Source organism: Crassostrea angulata, chromosome 8, assembly GCF_025612915.1.
Source record: "Crassostrea angulata isolate pt1a10 chromosome 8, ASM2561291v2, whole genome shotgun sequence".
Classification (NCBI taxonomy): domain Eukaryota; kingdom Metazoa; phylum Mollusca; class Bivalvia; order Ostreida; family Ostreidae; genus Magallana; species Magallana angulata.
In genome coordinates, this window is record NC_069118.1 from 8,010,220 (window position 1) to 8,032,352 (window position 22,133).

Sequence of the window (22,133 nt, forward strand, 5' to 3'; positions counted from 1 at the left end):
TCAATGTATAAATATACATATAAGTGTACTTGGGCAGTTTATGTTAACTTCACCATATATCGGACACATACATCTGTGCCTTGGTCTGGACAACTTTGGTTAAACATTTACAATTAAATGTGCACGTACTTTTGTTTTGTTTCTTTTATTTCTGAATTAAAGCTGTTAAACCTTATTATTATTAAGAATTTGATTATCAGATTGTCGAATAACCTTGGAAATTCATCAGTTATTTTTTAAAGTCGTTTTTGCTCCACATAATACACTGGCACAAGTCTAAATATCAAAATAATAGATATATAGGTATATTTTACCTCCTTTTGGGTTTTTTTATTGCATAAAATAGGAAATTTTCGCTATATTTTATGTATATAGCTACTGTATGGTTGTTTGATGTTTGCTTGATATTGTCCGATCCATGGTTAAATAGTTCATTACTTTATTAATTTAAGAGAAAAATGATGAGTTGAACTGTGTTTCTACAAATCAATGTGTTCTCCATTACTTCATACTATGGTAATAATCATACAATTACCGTTAGAAATGCTTATAGTAACGAACTCGATTATTAATAATAATAGTATTTTTATAAAAAATGTTATTAACAAGTTGCTGAAAGTATATTACAATTTACCATGAATATTCGTACAACCAACTCGTTATTTTCTTACTTTGAAATATATTTAAACCCCTTCAGATAGCGTTAAAAATATAAATAATGTTCTTGCTCAGTCCAAATAATGTCAAATAAACAATAGCGCTAGTCCAGTCAGATAGTGTTCGAGATCACATTGTAAATGAAACTAAGGAGAAAAGTGTAAAGTATGTAAATGTTTGATTGTTAATTATCGGGTAAAGCAGTTATATATTTATACATGTACTGGTGCATGGTACCTTCAAATGTAAGATTTTATTATATGATATGTACACAAGTCGTTTAGATATTCTAGGTGCGGGGGATTCGACAGGCATTGTACGCTATTGTTGTGTCATTTTTTCCGTAATTATTTAATCTTCCCATGATCGTTTTTGTTTACTACTTTGAACTTCCGGTTTGTAAAATGTTGGGCGCGCTTGATCGATTTGCCTACACTGTAGTAGATGATTTACACGCGAAATTTGGTGTAGCGTATATTTTCAATATGGACGCCAAAGAAGCGACAGCTGCCAATGAAATTCGTTTTTAAGACAATTCTTTTAATAGCTTTTGAAAATAAATAATTTTTGTAATCCATTGTTACCCTTGCCAGTTTTCGGGTACATGCAAAGTGCAGTATGTGTTTGTTCCTTTTAAATAGGCAAAAAAAATTTATTAAAGTGAATTTAATTACTTTACAACTGAAAAGTTAATCTGGCAAAATTACTAGTGAGCTATATACATGTAGTGCCTTCATATGCATTCAAAAATAAATGCGTATATGTAAAACTATCTTTTCGTACTTCTTAGTATACTATTCATGTTTAATGTATTTGTTGACTTTTGCTGACATTTCTTGATATAAATAAAAAATACAAAGCCTTTGAATTAATTTTTCTTATGCTTTGAACACTTTCATATTTACACACGCAATATATGCTACAATTCGGCTATCAACTCTAGCATATTTCATGTGCTGACAAAAGAAATTCTGCAGATTTCTTAGTTTACCGTTTTGCCGCCACATTGAAAATATGCCCTGCACAAAGTGTAGACGGTGTACACCTAAAGTGGATACTATTGTACTTGATCAGAGAAAAGTGTACACAGGTTGTAAGGTGTAGACAAATCAAGCGCGCCCAATTTGAGTAATTGTGACAGACAACCATGACAGCTGACAACTGTAATAATCTTCCATGTTGGTGTTTATTTATCTGTGTTAGGACATCATGCTATTTTTAGCGCAGCTTTTCTAGCATACTATGAACAATCAGAGTTTTATAAGTTGATTCTTTTATAAAAATAAATATTAAACGAGGACTCGACACAGGAAATTAAAGGCGCGGGAAGTTTTCAATTTATTTACTACACGCAAAGCTGAAAAATTTGCAGGGTGTAGACTAGGTAGGGATTTGGAATCTTTTGCTTTCTTATATGACCTCCGCATATTTCTTTTGTAGATGAGGCATCGGAAAGTTTGATGTGACTCCGGACACAATTGCTCCCCGGTAAACAGGTAAAGATATATATGTGAAAACGAAAGTAGACAATATGATTAGACACTCACAGTGACTGATTGAGGTATAACGAGTGAATACAGTTACAGCTAAATACGTCACCGGATCAGATAATGGCTACGGCTGTAGTAAAAGACTGAATTAAAATGTCCAATTTGTTTAGAGAAGTTCAACACTCCCAAAAAGTTACCTTGTTCACACACGTTTTGCGAGCCCTGTATCCAAAGTTATGTTCAAGCAGAAACCACAGAAGAAACTAAATTCTTCCGCTGTCCCCTGTGTCGTTTCAAGATAGAATGGTCAACCCTGTCAGCTAGTGAATGGACCCAGTCTAAGCTACAAACAGATTACATGATTTTGGCTCTTCTTGAACGTGAAACAAATGACTCAACACCCAAACAAGTATATTGTGAACCGTGCAAGATTGCCAACGAAAAGAATGTAGCAGTTCATCATTGCACAGATTGCAAAGAGTTTTTTTGCGAACAATGTTTTAACTATTTACATAAACGTAAGATAGACAATAATTTGCACACTGTGACAGGTATAACACAAGATACAGATCTGAAACCTCTGGAAATGGATGAACCATGTCCTCTTCATTCTGGAAAAGTTCTGGAAGTGTTTTGTTTTGATCATAAAAAGCTGTGTTGTAGTATCTGCTTTGCGACTGATCACAGGAAATGCGATACCGTGACTTCTCTGGATGAAATAGCAAATGAGAAAAAAGAACAGGAAGAAATCTATATAGATGATTTCTTAAACAAACTGTCGGACGTTGAACAATGTACAAAATCAGCTGTAGACAAAGCAAAGGAAAATCTCGGTCGGATAAATGGTGACAAAGAATCAATGCTCCAGTCCATTGCAGACATCATATCCAGTACAAAGTCCCATTTGGATACTCTACACGAAGAACTGAAACTTTCAATAGAAAAGAAATTTTCAGACACTGAAAACTGTCAACAGTTCGATATAGAATGCTTAGTTGCCTTTCAGAAAACGTTATTCCATGACAAAGGCATTATTGAAGCAATTAAAGAACATGGCAGTAGAAAACAAAAGTTTGTCACCTTGGAGAAAACAAAAGATGCACTTGAAAAACACTTTAAAAGGCTCTGTCTGGCATATAACTTTTCTGATTCAAAAAAATACGTCTTAGATATCGAAGATGAATTAAAAGATGTGCAAACGCTTTCAACTTTAGCTACTTTGCCGTTGCAGCAATCAGGGGAAAACATTATGACAGATATCAAGAACAAATTATGTCCGTTAGGCTGTATTGGTGACCAAGTTACATTTCAAGGATCTTTTCCAGTGAGTGATGTCTCTAAATTACCGCAGTTCAGTGGACCCTTCTTTCATGCAAAAACACTGTCAAAGTGGGTACTTAAACTTTCAAAAAAGGACGGTATGTTAAGTATGTTTTTAAGATGCCTCTCCGCCGATTGTACTGACAGTTCATATGAAATATCAACAGAATTCCGCCTTGTGAATGAAGCTGACAGGGAAAAGGACATAATTAAGAAATATTTCAATGAACGATTCTTGTATGATAGTCCACAAAAGGGCTGCTCGTCAATTATAAATTGGCGAATTCTGGAAAATGAATACATCTCCAATGATATGATGAAAATACAGGTCAAAGTATGGTGAACAAGTGTATGTACTTTCAATTTCACATCGACATATTTTTATGATTAGTTGCCCCGTGAAGTCAAATTCAATGGTATTCAACCAATCATAACATTGCTCATTGCGCTAGAGTGACATTATTAATTTTTTACTTATTGAAGGGAAGTGTGTGCATGGGTCGGTGAGACTTAATTTTTGTTGTGTTTATACTTTACCCGAAACGTCACGAAGATTATATAAAAATTTGCATAATTAAATCATATACATGGCTATGCATGCTATATTTCATTTTCCAAGTAGATTTAAACGTATACCATTAGTATACTTTATTGTTAAACTTTCATGTTAAATACTGAAATCTGATTGGTAAAGACGCAGTTAATAATATTTACTATTACCCTCAGCGTTAGCAACGCACTTGGCAACGGGTAACATTAAAAATTGTTATACTTTCATGTTAAATACTGAAATCTGATTGGTTAAGACGCAGTTAATAATATTTACTATTACCCTCAGCGTTAGCAACGCACTTGGCAACGGGTAACATTAAAAAATGTTACAGGCGCGAAAATTATGCGCGTACGGTTCGCTGTAGAATTCACGTTATTCCTATATAAAAGCAGTAAAATTTTCTTGAAATTTTTAAAAAAAGACATTCAGTATAACAAAATAAATAGTGCCTGTTTGGGAGGATAACAGTTGAAATTGACACCCCTCGAAAACCATTGTCAACCTCCGCTTCGCGTCGGTTGACAATGGTTTTCTCGGGGTGTCAATTTCAACTGTTACCCTCCCAAACAGGCACTATTTATATAATGTTACATGCGCGAAAATTATGCGCGCACGGTTCGCTGTAGAATTCACGTTATTCCTATATAAAAGCAGTAAAATTTTCTTAAAAATTTTAAAAAAGACATTCAGTATAACAAAATAAATAGTGCCTGTTTGGGAGGATAACAGCTTCGCGTCGGTTGACAATGGTTTTCTCGGGGTGTCAAGTTCAACTGTTACCCTCCCAAACAGGCACTTTTTATATCTGTTCAATTAAGAACATACCACACATCACGTGCCTTTTTTGTTCTGTTTTGTTATTGATACATATTATCCTTCTGTAAATATATTCATTAGCAAATTCTCTGACTGTATTCTGTATTGATTGAATATTAAAGCTGATTAAAAAATATTACTATATATAAAGAAATTTACATTTGATTAATATCCATCTTTTCTCTAATTAACAATGAAGTCATTGTTTACGGTAAAGCCTTGAATTGGTTCTAAATTATCTTTTTTGTTTCATCGATAGCCCATGGGACTATTGAGAGAGAAAGAGAGAGAGAGAGGGGTATTGATGTACATGCAAACAAAAAACACAGCAGCAAATTCAACATGATTTAAGAACATTGCTCTAAAATGACATGCACATAGAGTAATAAAACGAAAGGGTTTAATTCATGGTAATACCAGTTTTACGTGATTCACGAAACATGCATCTATTTTATCATCTATTTTGTAATCATATAAATATCAAAATATCAGTACGTTACTCATGCGAAAATCTGGAAAGGGGGAGGGGTGTGGCCTCACCTCACCCCTCGAAAATTCGTTAATTACACTTTACTTAACATCTGCATGCACTCGGACACAGGACTAAACCGTGCTGAACTACAAGAAGATGAAATTAGATCTATTGCTTTCTTGACTGAATTTAAAAAAAACATTTCAACCATTTAATGGTTAATGGATTAATAGAAATATCATCGAGGTTTGCTAAAAAAGATATGCCTAATAATTTCTATATGGATGACTGATAAATTGTTTTTTAGCAGTGATTGTGTTATATACAAATCCATGTTCATTTACAGTTTTAGGATACTCCGACATCCAAATATACCGGTAAACAAGAGGGCCATTTGAGCACTGTAACCTTTAGATGGACATGTCAGGGAGTCCCATGCATGTTTGCATTTTAACCTTCGTTTGGAGTCTAAACTCTTCTGACTTTCACCGACTTTTGTTATTTGCTGTTTGCAAACATCAATCATTAAGGGGGAGAGAAGAATCAGATGATTCTCGGATTATTTATACCTTGGAATAAGAAGCCAAATATTGTAAACTTTTGGTACAAAAAGACCTGTGGGCCTGTACTTGTCAAACATTTATAATAATCACAGTTTCATACATGTAAGATACACAACATGCTTACAGTTTACTGCTACAAGCATACAATGCGTAGGAAATCAAAGTTTCAAGAGGGAGATAAAATGTAAAGAAGACGGGGAATAAGATAGCGCAAATGCCCATTCGGTTTAGTCGTGAAATACAATTTTGAATTTATTTTTTTCCAATTTAAATCTATTTAAATATATTATAACACAAGTTTACAAAAGCACAATTTCTACATGTACCTACATTCAGTTTTTAATATATTTAACAAACAATTAGAAAAAAATATTGCCTTACATTTTGGTGGTATCGATCACACAACATAAAAACCCTAGTTATATGATATTAGCCATTTCAGACACATTAAAGTAGGCTGTTAAAATAACATGTATGACTTTGGCCACGAATTTACGGACTAGTATTACTTTTTCAAAACGCTCAATTGTTAGGAAATAAAATGTTATTTTTAATGTATAGTGGGTCATCTAGACCTCTCCAAGTTTTTTGATAATTGCATTCGGTTTGTTTTCCATAAGACCTTATTTAGACTATGAGAAAAATATGGAGCACAGACCCACTCTATAAAAGAAAAGGCCTTGAAGTTCTAGAATAAAATGACACTATTTGAAGGTTTTGATACGAATACGCCTGTTTGAGTCAACATATTCCAAATATTGAATATATTTAAAGGTTAAAATTCGATGATATGTTAAATATATATTGTTTTGAATATTTTGTTTACTAGTAACAAAAAAATATCAGATTTATTGATATTTCAATTTGTCAGTATCTTGTCCGTCCATGTATAGGCACTATACACGCCTTATACACCCATCTTCTTTGTTAACGGACAACACACATCCAACGGCAATATGTTACCAGATAGACTCAAGTGACTTAAAATAATACATGTTCACCAATTGACCATTTTTCACCCCCGCCCCAAAATAAAAATCCTCAACCCCTGCCCCATGGGCAGGGAATTTCACATTCTAAGAAGACGACATTATGGACATATATTTTATATAAAAATGCATTTAGTTTATCTCACATGACTGTGAGCGTACATATTAAGATAGTATAATACAATATTATAATTTTCACTATGTGGCCACATTGGCCTTACCCTGAACCATGACCCAGGGGTTCATCAATTTCACAATTTAGGTTGAGGGCTTAAAGGACATTATAATCATGCATTGATTTATTTTCTTAAATATCCTGAAGTATAATGGGCCTTAACCCCTGACCCAGGGGCCATGAATTTCAAATTTTTGGTAAAGGAATTCTTGTAAATCAACTGTTTCTTTTTCTCAAATACTAGTATATATGGGAGGAGAGTAGAAGAATTTCTTTTTAATAATTTAGATACATTTAAATAAATAGCCATATAGGCTCCACCCTAGGGCCTGAAACCCTGACCCTGGGGCCATGAATGTCACAATTTTGGTAGAGATTCATGGACATCATAAACATCATTTAGTTTTTCTCAAATATATATCAGTTAGTTTTTATCAAATATAAATATGGGAGTAAAGAAAAAGTTTTCAAACATATACACTGTATGGCAAAATTTGCCCCACTCTAAGGCCTGAACTCCTGACTCGGGGGCCATGAACGTCAGAATATTGGTAGAGGATTTCATGGACATCCTAACTATGCATTTACACATGTAGTTTTTTACCCATATGTGAGAAAGTAGAGAAGAAGATTTTTGAATACCTGGTCTTTTTGGCATATTTTGTCATGCCCATGAGGTCCAGGGGATGTTAAAGTCATAAATTTCACAATATAAGTTCCTCTTATCAGAGAGATTCTTCAAATAAAAAATGGTAACATTTTCAAGAAGAATTGTTAATGCAAGACTACGGACGAAGACCAATTGTAATAGGTCACCTGAGTGACTCAGGTGACCTAAACATCAAGATGAAGAACATTTATGTACTGATATGTAATCATTTATTCACTGAATACCATTTTCAAGTTTAAGTTAATGAACACAATCAATGTATTGCACAAAAATTACAAAATGAGTTATAACAGAGACAGTTGGAGAAGTGGTCCCCACTCCATAACTTGTGCTTGAACTAGTACAAGAAACATTTGCCATATAATTAGAACCAGTTCTGTAGACTTATCTCCCTCGAGAATAGTACCCCTTACCTTGATTTCAGAGTCTTTACTGTGTTGGAGAAAAATTAAGGACCACTCATAAATACAATTTAAATCACATAGATAAAAGCAATGTTTGTTGCAGGTACATACACTGTACACATGCTTGTCCAATGTAAACTTTTACTTACAAATGTATTTATAATACAATGCAGTTACTGTAATGAGATTTTATCCTCAGATTTGTACCATACATGATTGTACTACCAATGTGTCGAGAAAAATGTGCTATGAATTTAAAATTCAAACATATTCTAAACAGTTTTAAAATTTCAGATTACAAGCATTCATAATTCAATAACACAAATTCCACAATCAATATACTGTCACTCGTACTCCAGGATTCTGTAAAATCACTTGGGTGATTGATGCCTGTCGTTGGTTTCCTGTCCAATCACATTGACTTGTCACCGCCTCCTGTTGGCGCGGACTCTCCGCCTCTCCGCTGCTGTTTTAACATTGGAGACCCTCCCAAGTCCGAGTCCTGTGTGCCGTTTCTTGATCAGCGAGTGTTTTTCAACAAGATCTGCAAGGTGACCCTCTTTGGCCAGCATGGATAGGAACGTACAGATAAACTGGTCGTAGTTGTGTGTTCTCCGACAATCGTCAATCTGAAATAAATTGAGATCTCAATCAACCATCTGTAATTACCATAAAATTCTTATTAATAATTAAGATTTACACACAATGAATTGTGGGATCATCAGAGATTTTCATTTAGGGAGGTTGATATGGTATGGGAGGGATGAAAATGGGGAAGGGGCCAATAATCTTCCAATAATGCTAATGTCAAAATAAAGCATCCCAGACAACATATACATAATCTACAGTACAGGTATTAACTAGGCCTTAAAAATGACATTCATTTGGTTTTGGGAGGCTAAAAAGTCAAATGGGTTTTGCCAGACACAAAAAAGTATCTGATCTAAATTCCTTACTTGGTATTTTACAAATACTGTATAAGTACTGTAAAATCATCTGTCTGAGAATAGATTCCATGATATACATGTATATTAGACCCTATATGTTTAACATAGTAACTGTCAAGACAGTACGTGTATATAAAATGTTGCAAGAGTAGAGGAAATGAACAAAAAATATCAATTTATTTATATTAAAGAAACTGTACTGTTTTGCAGCACTTCATCTCTAATGAAGTGACAAATGACACTGGTCGATCATATGAGTTTCTCCTACATGAAGGATAACACTGATTGGTTGAAGAAAGTACCTGATATTTTCTCCTCTTCTCTATTTCATCCTTGAGATTCACCTCACACAATTTAATTTCATTTTCTACATTTTTCAATAAGGCGAGCAGATCCTACAATAAAACAAAGAAATAAATGCACACAGTCATTTATGTACTCTGTACAATGTTGTACATGACATTTATAGTGTATGTACCATTACTTAATTATACAAAGAACAGCAATAAATTGGTTTTAGTGTAAAACGTGTTTAAATAGTGTGTAACTTTATTTTGTATGATGAAGTCTTAATTTGTTAAAAAACACATTTGTCAAAATACTTTGTACACTGTCCAGACCTTGGGTGTGAATGGTTGGTTTCCACTGAATTTTCTCTTGTGTCTTGTAGTCTGTCCACCCTCCTCTTTGTTTGTTCCATCTGTAACAGATTTAGGTGAAAAGATAACAAAACATCCAACTAATTGTGCCCTCAAACAGTACATAGTGTTTGACCTAAAGAAAGAAAGAATAAGTCTTATAAAAGGATGAAGAATTATTTTGCTTCTTTCCCTGTCTAAAGTACCAAATTCTTAATCAATTCATTGTACCAGTACTTGGCTTAATATTGAATTTTCCTAAGCAAGACAAGGAATCTTACATTACTAATTCATTTCATATACATGTATAACTGAATATATGTAATACACTCTGATTTAATAGTCAATACAGTACAATCTTCATAGATATAGGGAGTTCTAGATAAAACTGAGTAGAGATGTTGCAAACAACTCATTGTTATAGACTAGGGTTATTTAACATACATCTACATTTACATCTATAAAGATTAATACAGTATAAAATTGATAAAGGGTGAGGGTACCTGCTCCATTGTCCGTGTGGGGGCTATTCTGACAGGAATTGAACCCACTGTTAGGCGAGCTAAAACAACTGCCCACTTCTGATGCAGTGTCCGTACTCTCACTTCCTGGACCAGAGGACGTTGCAGATTCTGGAAACTTGGTCTCAATTGTCAGTGGCTTTGTCAAGTCTGATGATGAGGCACCTTCCTCCATTATTTGAATTTTTGATTTTTCAACACTTTCACTCTTTTCATTGCTTTTTTCCTTTGTTTTTGAGTCCTCTGCTGTTACTTTACATTCTGAATTTTTGTCTTGCTCCATTTTTTGTGTCTCTTGTTCACTTGTCTTCAGCTCTGTTTTAGTTTCTTCTGTCACTTTACTTTCACTTTCTACTTTTATTTCAGTCTCCGGCTTAGCACTTTCACTGTCTGAATCGTCCACACAAATGATTTCCTCAGCAGGCTCTGAACTCTGTGCTGCAGTGTTGGACTCTGTTTCCATTTTCTTTGTGTCTGTGCTGGTCCCTTGAACTAGATCTTGTCCATTTTTCACAGTTAATTTCCCCTGCTGCTTTACTGCAGCCAAGTATTTGTCCCTGTCTGCAGACGTCAGATTGGGATTTGTAACCTTCACCATCTATACAGCAAGTACAAATAAAATCAAAGTTCAAAATAATTTCAACCCTGTGAAGCCATTCATACTTATTAAATAAGTATAAAAATTCTGCCATACCAAATTTGTTTCATGAAATGGTACTTCAATTCACAGTAAAAATATTGAGATTTTCAAATTATTTGCTACTTTGAAACATGAACATGTTCAATTCTATTTGTAAGCTAACGGTAACTTATTACACTAAAACAAAACACTTATAACTGAAGCCAGTAATAAATCAATATACCAATAAGTTTTATGTAAACTTTCCATAATGCAACCCATAACTCACCAAATTCTGCTTAATGTTGAAATATCTTATCAAACTTAAAAATTTACTGATATTTTTAATTAAAAGAGATCATAATGATAATATTTGTGTAAAAGCAACTGTTTTCAAGATATTTAGAAAAAAAATTGTGCATATTAAGCAGATTTTACATACACAAAAACAATTAAATGTACCCATTGATGACTGTTGTTAAAGCACCTTGCATGCTATTAATTTTCTACACATATCCAATGATGGTTTGATATAAATCTACACTTATAATTATGCCCCTTCCATAAATAAACTCTACACATGACTGTTACAAGACAGAGAACATTAATTATTTACCATATTCATGCAAATTTGTACTACATTGCACACACACACACACAACACAGATAAACAAAATATGCCAGAAGTATTTAAAATGAAAAAAAAACAGATGGCAGTGGAATCATGCACAATGGTAGTTTTTGAAACGATGCATTTTTGACATTTAATTTAATAAATATGCCATCAATTCTTTCTTTTAGTTATTGACAGACAAAACAAAAATTCATCCAAACCTTATCAAAAATATGAAAGATAGCTTCATAAAAAAATAAAATGTCAATTTTTTTTTCTTCAAATATCCATTATTTAGGTGATAAATAAAACCACTCTTCTTTCATTTCTCTAGAAGGTAGGAAAATTGCAATGTGAGCACAGATAGAGTGAAGTTTCTGGTGCTTAAAATGTTGAAAAAAAAAGAAAACAAATGTCCTGATTAAGATAGCCAAGAGACAACACCCCCTGTATATCTACCTTGTTGTCCAGAAGCTTGTAGATAAAACAAACAAATCGTGTTATCTTGTATCAATAGCCATTCATTAGTGTACTTTACTCTGGAAACTGTCCAGCAAATTCAAAGGTTGTAAGGTACTAACAAGTTATTTGCTACTATTAAGTGTTCTGGACCAGTATCAATTGGTGACAAAAAATGTCTTTCTTATCAAAATTGCTTTTGAATTAACGTGTAAATTTACATCTTTCATTTCTACTAACCTACATGTAACTATTTTAAAGCAATTCTAGCACAACTATCGGAACAATAAAACAGTAGATATATACATCGTTGAAAGCACAGCAGTGACTAACATCAATTATCTACACTGTTCAAAGTTGTGGTGGATTACAGAATTGAAACTTCACAGAAAGTTAAAATACAAATGTAGTTGAAACAAATTATGATACATGTAAAAATGTACAGTTGTACATGTATATATATGATATAAAAAAAATCACGTGTCCACTACCTAAGAAACAAGATAACTTAGCTATTCAAGTATGTAGAAAAAAGCAGGATAATAGAAAATCATCCCAAAATTCCACTGATTTATACACAATTACATGTACAAGTGGTCTTGATAAACCCTTTTAACTAAAACTTTACAGTACTCTATAACTAGTGACTGATTTATTGTAAAAAATGAATTACTTCCCTATACTCTTCAAAACCCCATAATCATTATGTTTAAAGACAATCCCTTTCTTGACTTCAAAATAGCAAACAACCTAGTAATCAACATTTTTCTATTTCTTTGAAAACTGAAATGTTCAAAATTCCTAGTTATCATGAAGAACATTTATTGTAAATGCTTAGAAACATACTAAGATTAATACATTTAATTTCTACACTACAAGACTTGCGTGTACACTATTGAAACTACATTAAGATCAAGTGCTTTCTCTAAATGTACATGTGTATTACTTGTCACAAGTAAGGAACCCTATCAATTAGAGAGAGAGAGAGAGAGAGAGAGAGAGAGAGAGAGAGAGAGAGAGATACATAATAACTGGTACATGACCGTACAACTGTATCTGTACTCCTCTAGGTAATGCTCTGACCATAGTACTGGTACATGTATGTTCTGTGGTACATACACAAAAATACTTTTAGTTTTATCAGCAGATCCCATCGTTTTGTGTTTACAGTATTATGTAAATGTAAAAGTTGTTACAGCACTGTAGAAATATAAAAGTATTTACAGCCCTGTAAAAGTACAAGTGTAATATATTGTGTATACACTACAAACAATGACTAGAATCTATACAGAAGGGGAACTAGATAAACCCTGACAGTTAGTAAACTGGTGCCCAGCTACAATCATACCGTGTCTGAGCCATCAGTGTTAACCGTAACCTACAAGGCGTAAATCTGTATCAATCCCACAGTGCATCAGTTCATAAATATCAATAACAAACATCAAGTAACACACAGATATTTTAAGTCAAGTATAAAAATGTCTTAAACTTTCAAAAATGTTATAGCAGTATAATTAAATTTTGTTTTCCATGCACATACACTTTTAAACTCAATAAAAATGTATCCCCCGATTTATACTTGTATTTCTAATTAAATGGCCCTTCCTCTTTAACCCCAAAAAATCGTAAAATTTTTAAAAATTGAATTAAATGCAAAACATATATTACTCCTACATTTACCTGGTGATGAAATGATAAAAAAAAAATGCATAAAACTTTCAATAGAATAACTGCAGTAATGGAGTAAGAGCATCATGCCAAGCTGTGTGCGCGAGTGATAAGCCTATACCTGCTGCAGTGTCTCCAGCACAATCTGTCTGTTTGTCTTCAGTGTGGCCAGTTTGTGTTCGTACAATGAGCGTTTGTCTGGAACCACTGCCATCAGGTTGTAACGGATGTCATGGTATGGTTCTCTGAAGAAGAAATGTCTACCACAATGAAACATGTTAGTAAAATGCATACCACCATTGTACTTTACGTTTATGTACATGTATATAGTCAGATCATTCCAACCATGAAACCCCAAACAGACAAGAAGAGCGTAATACCATAGGGTTAAAACATGTTCCAATGAATAATATACAGTCATGTAAAATTGAACTTTGGACTTTTACACATAAGCAATCAACACTTACATGTACATGATTTAAAATTTTAAAATCATTTTTAACATTTTAAAATTTATCACGATTTCACTTTACCCTCCTGTGGCCATGCCCAGTCTCTCCGTGATAACACGGCGGAACTTTTCTGTCCAATACTCGTCCCTCTCCCAAGGACCTGTCAAAACCAATCAAATTCATATTCTTAGAGGATTAAAATTCTTGTGTTTGTATCAAAAATTGATGATTGTAAATAAAATTGTATTTACGGTAATTAAAGTAAAAAGATGTACATAAATGATCAACGTAAATTTGTATAAATCACCTTTATAAATACATGTACAAAATCATGCATTCAATAAAATGGTATTTTATCTAATACGAATGTATTTAAAACAGTACTGTGATACACTACCATGATCTATTGGGTAGGGTTTCAATCCGTCTAGTTCAAACAGTCGTCCATTGATGGGGACGTAACTGACGTAGTGGAAGGCCTCCATGGTTCGGACCGTGGACAGACCCTGCTGTTTCTCTGGAGGGTGCCGGGGCTCAGGTCTATCAAAAACATCAACAACTGAGAGCTGATTCAAAGTTTTTAATGGGCATTTACGATATACACTATTTACACAAAAGCCTAAAATGCTTTGAACTGAAAATGATTTCTTGTACAATTTTTCATTATAACTACTTTAATGATTCTAAAATCAAAATGTAAACACAATATATATCAGAATTATGCTAAATTATGCATGTAATTTCTGCAGAAACCATTGTTTTTCTTAATTAGAGTTTTCCTATTTATTCTTAGAATAATTATGTAAAATCCAAAATAGAATGTCTCTTTCTTTTTTAAAAATTCATATGGATAACTAAAATTGACTGGTGTTAAACATTTACAGCAATGAAAATGATTGTATTGGAGGACACAATATTTAAGATACTATAAAATATACTATAATGTAGGATACACTTGATGATCCTGACCTTGCGTGGCTGTTGTGTGCTGAAGCTAATGCTGGCATATTTCCTATGGCTACACCTTTGTCCTAAAAAACGAATACTCATCTTATCACTTAATTTTGATCAATTTTCCAAACTTATCACTTTATGTATACAACAATTTTCTGAACAGAATTTAGTAAATAGTAAACCTAGTAAAAACTTCTTTTTATACCAATATCACAGTGGAAATGGATAAATGTACCACTCTGAACTGAAGAAATACTATTCAACTTTTTCTTTGCATGCTTGTACTCATTCAAAAGTTCAGTCTTCAATACCCTATAGTATGTTGTACAATAAGCTTGGCATACCTCTGGCCCCATTCCTTTGGAGAACTCTTTCAGTTTGGAAAGGGTCTCCCCCAGCTTTACTCTCTCATCACAGTTCAGCAAGACACTCAATAAGGCATGAGTTGCACAGGAGTTAGGTATCACCTAAAACCATTAAAAGAAACCACTATCAAAATTACTCTCTGACTTCCCAACCATTGTTTCAGCCATATGTAAAGAATGTATACAAGTCATGTATATTGCTTACAACAACAATGATGTTATTTGCAAAATAATGTTCTGTCAAACAGCTCTGCAAATTCAAAACAAAGATAGTTGATACTACAAACTATCTAACAGATTTATATTATTTAAATTTCTGTAAATTACTGGAATAAAATGTAAAAACATCCATTAAAGTGGGAAAAAATGCAAGCAAAAAAAATCCAAAACAACATTACAAATACTGTTCACCTGTTGGGCAAAGAAAATATTATTGACAACATTTTCATCTTGTACAAATGACTCTTCCTCTGTTGTTGTTTTACGTCGACTCCTTCTCTCTTCAATCCAGCGGAATAAGAAGATAAACCCATAGGCAGTCCTGTAAGGTCAAAAAATGGATTTTACCACACTTTTCTTTTACTTTAATTCTGTGTTTCCTTGTGTTTTTACCTAACCTAAATTTGCTAATTAATCAGTTTGTTTAATTAAAATCTGTTGCTAACATTACAGAATTAACCTAATCACTTTACATTTCCATTATTGCCAAGACATTTGAAATTATTATTTAAATCTAAAGAACAGCAAACTTACCCTTCTATTGCCTTTTGTAGGTCATAGATCTCTTCAACTTGCACATCTTTCACTCCTGCAGGCAAAAAATAAATAAATGAATTTCAAAAATTATGGTCAACATTTTTTGACTACCATCATTACTATACAAAAAAAAATCACTTACCCATATCTTCGATTAACAAGGTAAACAGACCTGTGGAAATATGAAAAAAATATACAGAACTGTATTTTTGGTGTATGGCTATACATGTATATCTACAGTTAAAAAATATACCCTCAAAACATGGTTCTTGATAACACTGTGTGTCTATAAGTTTAATCATTCTTAACGTTTTTAAAGTAGACGACATAACAATTGTTGACTATTGGTAAATTTAAAGCACAGCTTACCCGGATCGCTTTCTAACTCTAGCCATCCTTTGTTCATGTTGCAAAATTGGACAGCCTATGTAATTTTTGTCACCGCTTACCAACTGTGTACCAAATTAATCTCCTCTTTAGAAGAGTTTCTGGGGGAGGTGCTGAAAATTGTAAATGATTTAATAAGTTATGCCTAGACGTGGAGTAGGGTATGGCATATACGTAATACATAAGGTTTTATTCCCAAAAATGACATTTGATATTATATCTTATAACCAGAATTAAAATCAATATGTGATAGCCTAATAACTTCTCCCTTGATGACTTTTTACATCTCCACTGTTAAAGAGCTAACAATGGGACACGCAGCTGAAATATCGGTGTTTGTCAGCATATTAATTGTAAACTTGATTGTGATGTATTGCATAAATCAAGTACAACAGAGTCCATACATGGATGAAATATTTCATATACGCCAAGCCAAACATTACTGTCATGGTAATTTTACAGTGGTAAGAAAATTTTGCTTAATTCGCCGGTACACTGATGTTTTCATATATTGCAAGAAATTAGGACTATGTTTCATGATGTTTTGAGGTGACACTTTTGTACCTTAGGGTACACTGCCGTGATGATGTAATGAACCCCTCCAGGGTAATTGCTGTGCTGCTCGTTTGGAGGGCAAATTGATTAAGTTTTGGCGAAGTTTATGTAGGTAGACAATTGAAAGACGTAAATTGAACAATTTACGTTTCATAATATTTCATCAAAATATGTCAATTTGCCCTGCAAAAGAGCAGTACCACAGTTACCGTGAAGACTGAAGGGTTCTAAGTTACTTTCATACTGAGGCTGGTTTTGGTCCAAAATGTAATGGGATGCATGGGAGAAATAATGATGGACCAGATCAGGATTCAAACCCGGGCCCCATTATTTTCTAGTCAGGTGCTGTACCAATTGAAATTGGGACCTGTATTCAAGCAAGGGTAGCAATCAAAGTAAAACCTATCTGCTAAATTTACAACCCTTGAACCTCAGAAAATTGATTGCATACATTAACTATCTCGCATATATTCAAATTAATTTGTGATATACATGTATGTTGTCTGATTGGTACTTATATTATTTGTTTTAGTGGGATCCAATGATAACTACCCTTCCTGGGCTATATTTAATAACAGTGGGAATCTTGAAGCCTTTTATTCTCCTGCTTGGGGTAGACACAGCATGTTCTCTGGCAGGTCTCCGCCTCGTAAACATCCTGTTCCAAGCAGGAACATTTTATGTCCTGAGAGCAATCTACAAAACCATACACTCTACACCCCAAGCAAACAACAAAGTGAGTATTGTGTGAATACATGTACATCATACAGCCTACTCCGGATATATTGAAATTCAGGGGACCATGCAAATTATTTCAATATATCCGTATTTCATTATAAGCGAAGTTGACTGATGTGAAACCGCCATTTTTGAAAGTTCAATCCCGATGTAAGCATAGTAAACCAAACCCGAACAAATTATTTGGTCATCATTTATCTTTTACAGTGAACAGATTACATGGAATTTTAGTCCTTGAAGCTTTGAATAAAATTATATCCGTAAGTCTTGTAAGTTTCATTTTGTTACTATCATAAACCACATCATAATATCTGGTCGCATTCTTTTATGTTTTAGAGAAAAAAATCACTAGACTCAAACACTTCAAACACTGCTGAACGCTGCTTGTATATCAGCGTAAGTGTACTCACGATAATCTCAAAATCCTTAGCTATTTCGAATTTAGGCTTTGTCCTTTTATCAATAGCCATAACTAGTTCGTATTTAGTGCCCGAAGATAAGGTTTTTTTTTCTTTTCCGTAGGATTACCATATTACGTCTAGCCTCAATACATCCGTATGCGTAAAAAGAAAACAGTCAACAGTGAATAAATTTTACTATTTTAAAGAAGTATAAAAACACACATGAAGAGAACTTATCAATTCACACCTTTGTATATCAACCGGTCAATCTGGCATAATTACTGTCACCAACCGTGACGACAGCCGCCAGGGAGTACTTCAATATAACGGTTATAAAAACAACCAGTTATCACCAATGGGGACCAATCAGTGGCTTCAATATAAGCGATATTTCAAAATAGCCGATTTCATTATATCCGTTAAATCAATATAAGTGGAGTAAGCTGTATTTTTGCATCAAAAATTGATACTTTTCAATGTAAAGGGAATTTAGTATCTTGTGAAGACATACGACATACTATTATATTTAACTTTCAATTGATAGATCAAATGAATGTACATTATGTATAACCAGTACCTGATATTTTTCAAATTGGCATTTCCAATGTTATTCTTCAGGAAGCTGACAAAGTGGCCTTGGTGACAGCTATAACATTGACCTTCTTTCCTTTGCTGCACTTCTTCACCTTTTTGTACTACACTGACCCAGGATCCACTTTCTTTGTCTTGCTAATGTATCTCTTTCATCTTCATGGAAACAAAACATTGGCTGCATTCATGGGTGGAATGTCAATTTTGTTTCGACAGACAAACATTGTCTGGGTCATATTTATGGCCGGTTTGTCTGCAGCAGATGTTATTCAGGATTGGATGAACAACCATGCGCATGTCAAGAAAAAAGACAAAACACAGCAGGCCCCTTTAACAGATGGACAAACCTTTCAGAGTTTCCTGAAACTTCTGTTTGGTGACTTTAAACATGCACCCCAGAAGCTTCTCGGACTGATTGGATGTGTGATAGTGCAGTGTCTTTATTACATCATCATCATGGTACTGTTTGGTTTATTTGTTCATTTAAACAAAGGCATTGTTGTAGGAGACAGGTCCCAGCATGAAGCTTGCTTGAATTTTCCCCAGATCTTTTACTTTGTTTCATTCACCGTTTTATTTCTCGGACCATACATGATCCGTCCAAGTCGGATCATTAATTTCATTCTTTTTTCTGTGAATCATCTAACACTTACTGTAGGATTTTTAGCAATATCTTATGCCCTTGTAAATAAATACACCTATGTTCATTTGTATTTAATATCTGATAACAGACACTACACATTCTATGTATGGAGCAAAATCTATGAGAGATTGCCTCAAATCAGGTATGCATTGATCCCAACATATTATTATGGAATCTTTTCTCTTTTGCAAACCATGAAGTATAAAAATGTATTTTGGAAACTAGTTTTCATTATATGTCTGTGTGCATCAACGATTCCGCAAAAATTACTGGAGTTCCGATATTTTATATTGCCTTACCTATTGTACAGACTCAATGTAAGATTCATGTCATGGAAGGAGTTAGCATTAGAGGTCTTGATATACTTTACTGTCAATGTGTTCACTATTTACATGTTCATAGCCAAACCTTTTAAATGGGGAGATAATGTTGATTTACAGAGATTCATGTGGTGATCTAGTCCAAATTATGATTGGTAGACATGTTTATAGTTTGATTAATGTCATTTTAGGTTTGATTAGGCATGTGTACATCTGATTCATTTAAAAGTGGTACATGTACACTTGTGCGGTACATGTATAAGTCAATATGTAATGCTTTTTCTTGTTCATTTTCTATTCTTTGTTGCTGTAAATTTTGATTTGTATTTGATGTATTACTTTTGAAAAATATTTTTGATAGTCAGCTACTTTTTTAGTTTGTTTTTTGAAACAAACTGAGTAAATGAAACAATCTTGATAAAAAAATTGCATTGAATTGTAATAACATTCCATATATCGATAACCACATAACTGATTCAATACCTATGTGAATTGTATTAAGTTTGTATTCTTGAAGATGCATTTTTTAATGAATATACATGTAACAGCAGTGAACTAACTTTACTTGTACTTTTTTGCTCACCTGAGCTGAAAGCTTAAGTGAGCTTTTCTGATTACTTTTTGTCCAACGTCTGTCTGTCTGTCCGTAAACTTCTACATTTTCAATTTTTTCTCTAGAACCACTTGGCCGATTTCAACCAAACTCGGCACAAAGCATCTTTAGGTGAAGGGGGTTCATGTTTCTTAAAATGAAGGGCAACTCTCTCTTTCAATGGGAGATAATTAAAATATTATTGAAAATTTGTTGGTATTTTCATAAATCTTTTCTCAAGAACCATTTGGCCAGGAAAGCTGAAATTTGTGTGGAATCATCCTCAGGTAGTGTAGATTCAAATTTGTTCAAATCATGATCCCCAGGAGGAGGGTGGGTCCACAATGGGGGGGGGGGTCAAATTTTTACATTAGAATATAGAGTAAATCTTTTAAAATCTTTTTATCTGAAACTGATCAGCTAGAAAAGCTGTAACTTATAATGTGTATGTGAAAGCATCCTCAGATAGTGTAGATTCAAGTTTGTTCAACTTATGATCCCACATGGGGCCACAATGGGGGGGGGGGGGGTTGGAATTTTTACATAGGAATATATAGAGTAAATCCTTAAAAATCTTCTTCTCAGAAACCATTTGGCAAGGAAAGCTGAACGTGTGTGGAAGCATCCTCAGTTAGTTGTGAAAATCATGACCCCCAGATTAGGATGGGGCCACAATGGGGGGGGGGGACAAATTTTTACATAGGAGTATATAATGAACAGTCTTTAAAATCTTCTCCTCAGAAACTAATCAACCAGGAAAAATATACTTGTGTGGAAGCATCGTCAGGTTGTGTAGATTCAAGTTTGTTCAAATCATGATCCCAGAGGGTAGGATGGAGTTACAACAGGGGGGGGGATTTTTACATAGGAGTATATAAAGAAGAATCTTAAAATCTTCTTAAAAAAACATTTGCCTAGAAAAGCTGTAACTTAAGTGAAAGCAACTTCAGATAATGTGGATTCAAATTCGTGAAAATCAAAATTTTGAGGAGTAGGGTGGGGCCTCATTAGGGATCTAGTTGTACAAAGGAAAACATTTTAATTATTTACAAACACTAAAATGTTATCAAGTATGGTTTTACTTATATGCAAGCATTTTGACATATTGCTGATTCTTTAAAATTGTTTAGACTTTAGCCCCTGGACGATCCTTGGGCCTCCAAGGGGTTCAGAGTGTGTTGTTGGTTTATATCCCGTTTATAAACAATTGTTTAGGATCTTTTTAGGAACTGCAATGCTCAATATGATATGTCTATAAAATCATCTGGGACTGTATCATAAACACAAGAATGTGGGTGGGGGGGGGGGGGGGGTGGACTATTATTTATACAGGATCTACATGTAATTATATACCACATTGTCCACATATATTATGATATGACTCCATTAAGCTGATTATATCATGCCTATTGTTGCTCGGGTGAGCGATATGGCCCATGGGCCTCTTGTTTTCTAAAGAATATAGCAACATTGTAGGAAAAATTACTGTTATAGTTAAGTTTAAATTGATAAATTTTAAACTTTCAATGTAACAACTTTTTTGATATGAATAGGTTTTTAGTGTTTTTAAACGGTAACGTTAAAGTCTCAAAGTTGAAACTTCTCGCCCTCTGGACCAAACATTTCTTTATATAAACTATTATTTTTGCTACTTCTATCCGGACGGAACAATTTAAGTGCCAGAAAACACCAAATTGCTTTCCATATCTTATTAAAAGTGTTAATTATTGTAAAATCCCTTTCAAACAATGCAATCACCTTGGTACCGGTGATTTGATTAAAATTCATCATCGGCATGGAGCAAA

The 22,133-nt window shown here is 33.7% G+C and overlaps 3 protein-coding genes across 6 annotated transcripts; 2 read left to right on the forward strand and 1 right to left on the reverse strand.

Moving 5' to 3' along the window:
* Nucleotides 1–2,097: 2,097 nt before the first annotated feature.
* On the forward strand, nt 2,098–4,588 carry LOC128159234 (tripartite motif-containing protein 2-like). Its single transcript, XM_052822299.1, has 2 exons — nt 2,098–2,112; nt 2,290–4,588. The coding sequence occupies exons 1-2, from the start codon at nt 2,098–2,100 to the stop codon at nt 3,808–3,810; spliced, it is 1,536 nt and encodes a 511-aa protein (XP_052678259.1). The 3' UTR covers nt 3,811–4,588.
* A 3,303-nt stretch (nt 4,589–7,891) lies between these two features.
* LOC128159163 (ubiquitin carboxyl-terminal hydrolase BAP1-like) lies at nt 7,892–16,612 on the reverse strand. 4 transcript variants are annotated; one of them, XM_052822218.1, is made up of 15 exons: nt 16,471–16,612; nt 16,244–16,273; nt 16,099–16,153; nt 15,757–15,886; nt 15,325–15,447; nt 14,996–15,057; nt 14,424–14,566; nt 14,108–14,186; nt 13,696–13,819; nt 13,255–13,284; nt 11,907–11,921; nt 10,198–10,813; nt 9,677–9,756; nt 9,359–9,451; nt 7,892–8,738 (listed from the first exon to the last, which is right to left on the reverse strand). In XM_052822218.1, exons 1-15 carry the CDS (start codon nt 16,505–16,507, stop codon nt 8,535–8,537), a joined length of 1,821 nt encoding a protein of 606 aa, XP_052678178.1. In that variant the 5' UTR covers nt 16,508–16,612; the 3' UTR covers nt 7,892–8,534. The 4 variants fall into 4 exon arrangements, with proteins under 4 accessions (XP_052678178.1, XP_052678179.1, XP_052678180.1 ...); XM_052822219.1 differs by lacking the exon at nt 11,907–11,921; XM_052822220.1 differs by lacking the exon at nt 13,255–13,284 and having other exon boundaries at nt 16,471–16,611.
* Nucleotides 16,613–16,745: 133 nt separating this feature from the next.
* LOC128159166 (putative Dol-P-Glc:Glc(2)Man(9)GlcNAc(2)-PP-Dol alpha-1,2-glucosyltransferase) lies at nt 16,746–20,646 on the forward strand. Its single transcript, XM_052822225.1, has 3 exons — nt 16,746–16,952; nt 17,576–17,779; nt 18,801–20,646. The coding sequence occupies exons 1-3, from the start codon at nt 16,761–16,763 to the stop codon at nt 19,869–19,871; spliced, it is 1,467 nt and encodes a 488-aa protein (XP_052678185.1). The 5' UTR covers nt 16,746–16,760; the 3' UTR covers nt 19,872–20,646.
* Nucleotides 20,647–22,133: the final 1,487 nt, after the last annotated feature.